This window comes from Austrofundulus limnaeus, unplaced genomic scaffold, assembly GCF_001266775.1.
Source record: "Austrofundulus limnaeus strain Quisiro unplaced genomic scaffold, Austrofundulus_limnaeus-1.0 Scaffold144, whole genome shotgun sequence".
Lineage (NCBI taxonomy): Eukaryota > Metazoa > Chordata > Actinopteri > Cyprinodontiformes > Rivulidae > Austrofundulus > Austrofundulus limnaeus.
In genome coordinates, this window is record NW_013952546.1 from 255,085 (window position 1) to 265,450 (window position 10,366).

Here is a 10,366-nt window from a genome sequence, read left to right on the forward strand (position 1 = left end):
TAATAATAATAATAATAATAATAATAATAATAATAATGAATAACAGTGGGTGAAGAGTAAAAAGGTTGCTTTGCTGCTAATGGACTGCTGCCCTTAATTAGTGTGCGAAACAAACCAGCCCATCCAAGTCTGAAGAGAGAAGTTTAGGCGTCAGGTTCTGAACACATCCAGCCCCTGCAGCCATGTTTTTATAAAAACAGAATAAAATTTGAATTCAGAGGCAGACGGCGCAGAAACCACCAGGGCTTCAGTGTCTGCAGGCCAGAAAAGATGAGCTTCAGACTGCTTCAGGTCCTGAACGCTACTCCGGTTTTTGAACCCTGGATTTGTCAAATACAATCAAGATGGGATTTTATTATTATCTATTTTAACATCTGGTTATTATGATATTTAAATCGACCCACAACAGCATCCTTCATGCCCTTCAGCACCAAAACACTGGATCCTCTGGCTTCCTGCCTGGTTTCAAAGAGCCACCCACTCGGTGTGGAGGATGAAAGCTGGGTTTTGGGCACGGGGCTGGAGTGTGGCTGTACGGCCGGTGGCTCTTTGGATGGTGCAGCTGCTGTTGGCTCGCACTGAAAGAGCTGCTAGGACAGCAAACAGATGTTGTGTTGCTGTTGTGTTCATGAAACAACACCTCAGCCTGACCTCCAGTATTTAGAAAAAAAAACCATAATGTTTGCATGTTCCCCAAATAAAACAGTAATTTCTACCATCTAATGCAGCGACTCTGAAGATAATCATTATGCAGAGGCTAATGTCAGACACCAGCCAGGCAGCAGAACATTTTTGTACCATTTACCATCTGATTTCCACCAAGTCTTCTCTGCATAATGACACCAATTAAGGTACATTAGTAATCTCAACATGCTCTCTTAAGTGACTGTAATGGCTTCATTATTTTGTGCTCGTGAAGCTCTAAGTCCCAGGAGAGCAGCTAAGACGTCTGAGGCCCCTGAAATGTTTTCCTCGAGGGCCCGCCTCAATGTTTGGGGAAATATAATGTCGTAACGAGACCCCTGTCCCTGAAGTTGTCACCTTTTGTCTGTCTGACATCAGCAGGGATTTGTGTTAACTTTTGGAACCGGGAGATTTTTAATTTGATTTATAAATGAGCTTTTATTTTCTAAACTAAAATCTACAGCCAAGTGTCCCTGCCTGAAGGAAGAGTTCCCAAAGGTTGGCTCAACACAAACAAATTTACGTCTAATTTTAAGAGGATTTATTATTTTTGCACCTCCTCGCGCGAGGGGCTTTCTGTCTGTTTACAGGTTTCATTTGAAGATTTTTTAAAGTTTTTAATGGTTTGACTGAAGCTTTTCTTATTTAGAAAACTGACTTTGAGCAAACTGGTGCTTTTAGGTGTTCCAGAATTTAAATTAAAGCATTAGTTTGATAGAAAATTCACCTCCATGTTCGATTTAATCAGATATTTAGTAAGTGAGGACGTATGACATCACTCAAAACATCCATCCATCCATTTTCTGTACACGCTTCTTCCTTTTCAGGGTTGTGTGGGTCACTGGTGCCCATATCCAGCAGTCACAGTGCGAGGGGCGGGGTACACCCTGGACAGGTCGCAAGTCCATCACGGGGCCATCACTCAAAACATAAAAGACCAAAACTAAAAACTTTAGCAGATAAAACAAACTTACTCATCGTATAAAACTGCCTAAAACATGTACGTTGTCCAAATACATGAATCAAAACCTCTGACTTGTGTCTTACCCGTCGTTGATTCGGAGCAGTATGGCCCGGTAGAGCTGGTGCTGGGGGCTGTTGGACTCGGGACCACAGGGGTGGATGAACGGGTGAACGGCTGCCAGGATGAAGCCCTGCTGGTAGAGTTCCTGCAGCTGGTCGGGCAGCTCTCTGACCGACGAGAGGCGCAGCGTTGACGTCCCACCTGACAGAAACCAGGAGGAGGGGGGTTATTATAGGTTGGGTTTGGATGTAAAACGCAACGAACCCAACTTCTTTGAGTTTTCAGCAGAGGTCTGTAAAGTACTTAAAAAAGTAACCAAGTAAAAAAAACCTTAACAGAAAATGACTTTATTGATGTGAAAAATTCTTAAGTAAAAATCATAAAACTGTTCACAAAAACTGGGAAAGTAAAAGTATTTTACACTCTCTATGAAATAAACTGTTGAACTTGTTCACTAAACCAGAGCTACAGCAGGTAAAATAAGTATTGAACACGTCACCATTTTTCTCAGTAAATATATTCCTAGAGGTGCTAATGACATGAAATTTTCACTAGATGTCGGTAACAACCCAAGTGATCCATACATACAAAGAAATCAAACCATAAATGTCCAGAAATGAAGTTATTTGTAATAATGTGGAATGGCACAGGGAAAAAGTATTGAACACATGAAGAAAGGGAGGTGTAAAAAGGCATGGAAAGCCAAGACACCAGCTGAACTCTCTCAGTAATTAGAAAGTAAGCCTGCCCCTTGTCAGTGCAAGTTAATATCAGCTGGTTCAGTCCCAAATGATGGCCAGGTATCACACAAGAACCATCTGATGATGGGTAAAAGTAAAGAGCTCTCTCAAGACCTTCACAACCTTATTGTTGCAAAGCATAATGATGGCATCGGTTACAGAAGAATGTCTAAACTTCTGAAGGTTCCAGTGAGCACTGTTGGGGCCATAATTCAGAAGTGGAAAGAACATTATTTCACCATAAACTGACCACGACCAGGTGCTCCTCACAAGATTTCTGACAGAGGAGTGAAAAGAATTATCAGAAGAGTTGTCCAAGAGCCAAGGACCACTTGTGGAGAGCTTCAGAAAGACCTGGAATTAGCAGGTACGATTGTTTCAAAGAAAACAATAAGTAATATACTGAACCACCATGGCCTGTATGCACGCTCACCACGCAAGACTCCACTGCTGAAGAAACAGCATGTTGAAGCTCCTTTAAAGTTTGCTGCACAACATTTAAACAAGCCTGTGTAATACTGGGAGAATATAGTCTGGTCAGATGAGACCAACATTGAACTGTTTGGATGCCAGAATACACATCATGTTTGGAGGTCAAATGGCACTGCACATCAGCCCAAAAACACCATACCAACAGTGAAGTTTGGAGGTGGGAACATCATGGTGTGGGGCTGTTTTTCAGCATATGGTACTGGCAAACTTCAAATAATTGAAGGAAGGATGAGTGGAAAAATGTACAGAGACATTCTTGATAAAAATCTGCTTCCATCTACCAGGATGATGAAGATGAAACGTGGCTGGACATTTCAGCAAGACAATGAGCCCAAACACAAAGCCAAGGAAACTCTCAGTTGGTTTCAGAGAAAGAAACTAAAGCTGCTGGAATGGCCCAGCCAATCACCTGACCTGAATCCAACAGAAAATCTATGGAAAGAACTAAAGATCAGAGTTCATAGAAGAGGTCCACGAAACCTTCAAGATTTGAAGACTGTTTGTGTGGAAGAATGGGCCAAAATCACACCTGAGCAATGCATGCCACTAGTTTCTCCATACAGGAGGCGTCTTGAAGCTGTCATTGACAACAAAGGCTTTTGTACAAAGTATTAGATAAATTTCAGTAAGTGTGTTCAATACTTTTTCCCTGTACCATTCCACATCATTACAAACAACTTCATTTCTGGACATTTATGGTTTGATTTCTTTGTATGTATGGATCACTTGGGTTGTTACCAACATCTGGTGAAAATTTCATGTCATTAGCACCTCTAGTAATATATTTACTGAGAAAAATGGTGACGTGTTCAATACTTATTTTACCCGCTGTACATATCTTCTTTTAAAGAAAATCTGTATATTGCTTCACATTTACTCAACTATGTTTAGTGGAACCAGTTGAATTGGTTGAGTAAATTCAACTCTTCATTTTTTAGAGCAGAAACAACTCCACTCATGATGAGTTCAGACAGATTTTATTTGTAACAAGTAGGTGTTACATTTTAAAGTAAAGAAGTAAAAGTATCATTTTTAGGATTTAAATGTAACAAAAATGACAAACTACTAAAAAAAAAACTTGGTAAAATTACAAATCCTCTAAAAACAATACAAAAACAAAAAACAACATAAGTACTGTAACGATGTAAATGTACTTAGTTTCTATAAACCTCTGGTTTCCACTTCCTTTTCTAGAAATGATAAGAAGCAATCACTGCTGTTTAGATATTTGCTTTTAAAAGAAGAGTGTTTGATTTAATCTCCTGTCACGCAGCATTCATGTTGTTTGTTGTTTACTTGCTCTTTGTGCTCATTGAAAAACAAGGTAAACAAAATAAAGGTTCATTTCTGAAAACTGTTTTTAAATAAAAATCCACTTTTTGGTCACATGATGAGAAACGATCTGGAGATAAGCTGCTGGTAAAATGAGCTTCTTTCACAACCTGCACTTTAAAAAGCATCACGCAGTGTTGCCAGGCAGAAAAATGTATTCTGCAGCTCTAAAAGGTGTCGGTGGAGTCAAACTCAGTCATCATGAATTAAGTGTGACCCACATCTGCCTCACCAGCTTGACTTTTTTTTATTATTTCTGCTCCCATCTTCAGAGGTTTCCCTGCTTCTGCAGACCCAATTTAAATCCCCGGGTCATAAACAACCTCCTGCTGAACTTCAGGACCTGCTGAAGGAGTTATTCCATCATTTAAATCAGCCGTGTTGGAGCAGAGTAACAAGGAAAACATACAGGACATTAGGGCCACAGCAGGGTGTAAAAACTCATTTCTTTAGTTAAATCTCTGGAGAAAAACATGCATGTGGTGCAGACGCAAAAACAACTCTTTTTTTCTACAAAAATGGCTGCAAAAAATGTATCAAAATATATTTATTTACCAAACAGATAAAAAGAAAAAGAGGAAAGAAGATGCGGACTTTCTCTGACAAAATGTAAACTCGGATAAAAGCACAAACAAAATGAAACAAAAAAAGCAAATAATAAGCGGCGCTGTGTATTCTGCCAAATCAATCACTCTTTGCTTCTTAATTTAATAACCTACATTTATAATGTAAAGATCATCACTCACTGAAGGCTGCAGCTCTGAGCAACAGGGGGAAAATCCACGGAAGTCTCAGGTGAGTTTTTGTAATCTGATAAAAGAAATAAGAAATATTCTGCTCTTCTTAAGGTTTTTCTCATGCGTTACATCAGCAACGCTCTGCAGCGAATTTTCATCAGAACTGAAGATTATTATCATTTTTAAAGATTTCCTCTCCTGATAAATCTGTTAGAAATGAACAGAGTTTATGAGCTGCTGGTGTTTTATTTAATATTTATTGTCAGTCCACCCTGGCTGTTGTGTTATTGCTTTGTACCGTCTTCTAACGAACAATAATGGTTTGTGAACAAAATGAAAAAGAAAATTAATTAATCATCATTTCTCTTCAATTCTTCAGTTTTGAATCGGACTCTCCTCATCATGTTCCTTCACTTCCTGTTAGGGTTCAGTCATTCTGGACGTTTCGTTGTCTTTTATCGCCCCATCGTTCAAAAGCTTGCCTCTCTGATGGTGTAGGGGTACATTAGTGCCTCTGGAACGGCTCCATCAATCCAGAACAGCACAGGTTTTAGAACATCAGCTCTAATCCAGTAAAAAAAAGAACCTGATTTAATAATCTGCCTGTATCACAGCTGCTCTGCAGAGTCTCACATCCTTTGTTTCGTTTTTGTTTTTTACTCGACTGTCCAGATCCAGCAGACATGTTTCTGACAGTAATGAGCTGCACTCAGCGGCTTGTTGTTTAGAAAAACAAAAAGTAAGGGACAAAGTTCTGGCTAAAACTCCTGTTCAGCATTATTTCCCCCCCCCCCACCCCCATCGCTTCAGGGACTAAAGCTTGCAGAAGACAGCGGCTGACGATGATGTCGTCCGGGGAGCAGCCAGCTGTGTTTCAGCGCCACGCAGCTTCTGTCAGCCAACATCAGCCAATGAGCACGAACACTAATGAGTGTGGGAAGAAATGGACACAATTACATCAGGAAACAGAGACGAGGATAAGCAGGAAAAAACAGGAGGAGCCCCCAATGAGGTGGGGCAGGGGGGTCTAGCACTTTGTCCCAGATGCATGATGGCTGAGATCCCAGCAGCTCGCTGTATGTGGTAACGTTTACTGCAGGCCAAACAGCTGGAGCTCCAGGGAGAGACAGAGAGCTGGATGCAGAACAAGCGAGCGTGGAGGGGAGGGAGGGGAGGGAGGGGACAGGGGGGACAGGGGGGTAGGAGAAGGTTTGCTTGTCTGTACAAGCTGTCACAAGACGTGGGAAATGCCGCAGTGGCTAATTAGAGTCAATGAGGCTACACAGAAGGAAAGGTTGGGATGCAGGGGAAAAGACATTCTGTCAGAGTTCAGACGGGGGTCAGAGACCGGAGCGGGCTGAGTCCACGTGTCCAAGTCCAGACACGGCTGAAACTCTAAAGATTTTAGCAGCACTGATGTAACGACGTGTTTTAAATTAACATGAAAACTAATGAAATGACTCAAAAAGAAAAATAAGTAGGTCCTCTGGACGGGTTCTTCTTTAATGAAACATTTCATCCTCCGAGAGACTTCTTCAGTCTGAGGAGTTTCAGGTGAACTCTGCCTTATAAGCTCCGCCTCCACATGGTGGACAAACAGATTTATAAAGCTTGCGTACGCACAAAATGAGCCCAGAAACTTGCGTACGCCACTTTTCACGCAAAGGTTGTGATTTATAAAATCCAAACTTGATGTGAAAATGTGCGTTCCCTCACAGCTCTGACCCATGCGTACACTCATTTTAGAGACGGGAAACTGCGAACTCTGAGGTGCAGCTGTGATCTATAAAGACCCGGAGAAACGGTTTTATAAATCTGAAATTTTTTTTGGTGTACGCCATTTTCACTTTTTGGTCGTTTGTTCACTTTTAGTATGGTTTCCACACAATCTTTTATAAATCTGACCCCTGGACATTATGAAATGATTGTTTTTACCCAAAGTTGAACTTTAACGAGTCAAAGCAGCCTCTTGTTGGGAAAGTGTTTTAAAGTCTGGATAAATAAAGATGAAGAAATGTGTCCACGCTCAGTCAGTGTTTATCCCCATGATGCAACAAGAGGGCGGGCCTTTCTAACTTTAGACCTTTCCTCTTTTTAGTTACTGACAGCAGAGCTGTCACACATTTGTTGCAGAAGAAATTTTCTTTTTTCCATCTATCATCTTGTTCCAGTCGGATCAGGGAGACATGTTCACTCTTCCTGCTCTTCTGGAAGAACTTCAAGGAGTTTCCAGGCCAGCTGGTCTCTCCTGGGTCTTCCATTGAGTGTCCTCCCAGTTGGACATGTCCAAAACACAGAGAGCTGTGCTTATTTGTGTGTCCATCATGTAGGTTGTTATCGCCCAGTGTCGGATGTGGATGTCCAGCCGCGGTGACACCAGGGTCCCTGCAAACCGGTCACAAAGAGCCGCCATCGTTCTCAAAAGACGGCCTCCTCTGTGTGAAGCGAGTCCGCAGTCCCCCTCCATCACTTCTTCTACATTTCTTTAGCAGCAGAGGAGTCGAACAGACGGCTGCACTTACTCAGCACGTGCTGTTGTGCATAAACTGACACACTTTTACAGCTGCAAACTTTGGACCAATCAAACGCTGAGAGCCGCAAGGTCCGCATCGCAGAGTTCTGACCGGGGGGCAACAGAGACGACAGGGAGAGCAGACAGAACAGCAGGGGGAGCAAGACGTGTGACTTTTAAAAAGACATATCTGCTTTTAAACCCTTCCTTTTCACATTTAAATCCTTCAGCTGTGTCTTTATAAAGAGGAACTACAATGCTTTGGTCTGAATTCCTCCTTATTCTAACTTCACCAACCCCACTGTCCATCAAGCCTTCATGTTGGAACCAGAGGACAATGAAGAAAACTGATATCTGAGATAAGTGGGATATCTTTGCAGCATCAGGAGAGCCTAAACTCAGTTTTTCTGCCTCCTAGAGCCTCTTAGTTCACAACGAAATATATTTTACAGCTAAAAAGTGGATGTTATGGACTAATTATCTATCTGTGTCACATGTTCAATGTTAATCTGTTTGTCCAGACAACAGGACTCTGCAACGGACTGACCTCTGTTGTTTGATAAGACACTCTTTGAGCTGGGAGCCCTGTGATAGGCTGGAGAGTATATTAGGCGGTCTGTGATTGGTTATAAGCACGTCATATGATGTTATCATGGTGTATATTATTGGCTGTGTCCGCTGAAGTGTCAGCGACAAGCCGACAGCGCTTCCTGATTGAGTCCTGTTTGTCTGCTGCTCAGAATCAAATAATTTATTACGACCAAACACACAGACTTTTCTGGCATTATTCCAACGTGTTTCTGCTTTCATACCACGACAGAAATTGGCGTTGTCGCAGCGACCACTAGGAGATCGACGGACCAAGGCATTGCAGGTGGACTGATATGAGTGAGCAAGGACTGGACTGCTCAGGACCGTGTCTCCAGCTGGATGAAAAGAACCTTTTTATGGTAAATTGTTTTAACAACAGTAGTGTGGAGAGGCAGAGGCACAGAGACAGGCCAGGTGTTTCTCTGTTTCCTGTTGTTGCAATAAAACTCAGCTGATCATCTCACGGAGTACCTTCATTCTTGGACCACGTATTTCTGTCTTTGTTAAATAAATATTGCCATAACAGTGGATTTTGCAGGATACATCCCCTTTAAGTATAAACTGAGCTACAGTAACAGGAAGTTCAGCTCTTTCAGCGTCATTTAGCTGTTCTGTGTTTTTATAAACTCTTTTACGTTTAGTGTTTTTAAGAGAAACCTTCTAATTTCCTAAATTCGTTTTGTTACAAAAGTAGGCATTCTTACTTTTATTTATTATTTTAGTCAAACTTTTAATGTTTATTTTACCCTTGAGGGGACGAACCGAAGCTCCACCTGGTCTGTCCCCCTCTGGTGGGCAGTTCTGGTCCTCAAGCATCAGTCTTTCATGTTTTACTTGTTCCTCTGCTCCAACACACCTGATTCAGAGATGGAATCACCTCTTCAGGTTCTGCAGGAGCTGATTAATCACTTTCATTCAGATCAGGTGTGTCTTTCTACAACAAACAGCAGGAAAATAATCTCTAATGTATTTAGAAACTTTAGAAAAGAACATGTTGAGTTTGAGCAGAGCTGTAAATCCAGCTTCCTGCAGCTCATATTTGACATTTTTTGCTTAAATTTATTTATTATTCTTTGAGTAAACATTAGTGAGGCGACTTTGGAGACTTTTTTCTGGTAACTGCTTCATTTGGCTCCGATCACCAAAAAAAATAAATAAATAAATAAACAAGTCTTTCTGCTCTCAGACGACTTTTCATCCAGTTCTGCTTGTGAACGGCTCGGAGCCAGTTCTCTCAGCTCCCTAAGATCCACTGGACCCATCACTGTTTAACGTGGGCTGGAGCTGCAGTTCTTCACAAATGAAATGTTTTTTATAACATGTTTTAGACGGATTTGAAATCAAACTTTGTGACGCTGCATTTAACGCAGCGATGTCTCGTTCCAAACATGCGACGCTACATCATCTTGTCTGCCAAAGACAAAAAAACAACCACAAACACAAAAATAGTTTTGTGGAACTGTTCTGGTGCCAATCAGGAGGCAGCTTTTCTGTGCCGCAGCTACAGATTTGATTCGGTGTGAACTCTTCCCTGCGGGGACAAATCCGGAGGTTTACGGTGAAACCACCAAAGTGGGATAAAATGAAGGAGAGAAAAAAAAAACATATGCTGCTCCCTCAGGGCAAACGAAGGATTTGGCTAAAAATACTCCTCGAAATTTCTCAATCACGCTGTGTCCTACTGCGACACAAAACAGGAGCTTCAGAACTTAAAAAGCGTGGAGGAATTAACACAAAGAAATAGGTCGCCGCTGAAACGGGTGAAATGTATTCGTCTCTGCTCTCCTCCACCAGATCCTGCCTTCAGAAATGGAGTTAATCCCTGTGTGATCCCTGGTTCACGGTTTATCTTTGGCTACGGTGCAACATGAGCAGCCGGTCCCGTCCTGAGTGGGAAGTTAACGCAGGATCACGAGGTTCAGGAGGTGCTGCGGAATGACACTTCATTTGTTCCCTGATCTACGAGACAGGATTAGGGTCACTGAAATGAAAAATAATATTAATTCTGACTTTTAACTCAAAATTCTGTTTTTTTTTTTCACAATTCAAAGTTTAATCTCAGAATTTGGAAAATATTAGATTTCTGACATTAATATCAAATTTCTCACTTTTTTCTCAGAATTCTAATTTTTATCTCAGATGTCTCACTTTTTCATGAGATTAAAGTCACAATTCTGAGGAAAAACGTCAGAAATCTGAGATTAAAGTCAGAATTCTGAGAAAAAATTCTGACTTTAATCTCAGAATTCTGGCT

General features: G+C 41.4%; 1 protein-coding gene across 1 annotated transcript in view; it reads right to left on the reverse strand.

Moving 5' to 3' along the window:
- rftn1b (raftlin, lipid raft linker 1b) overlaps window positions 1-10,366 on the reverse strand; it is a gene marked incomplete at its 3' end in the record, with an annotated part of 147,975 nt that overhangs the window by 83,612 nt on the left and 53,997 nt on the right. The window contains 1 exon segment of the mRNA XM_014016384.1: window positions 1,732-1,909. Coding sequence (XP_013871838.1) covers window positions 1,732-1,909 — 178 coding nt within the window.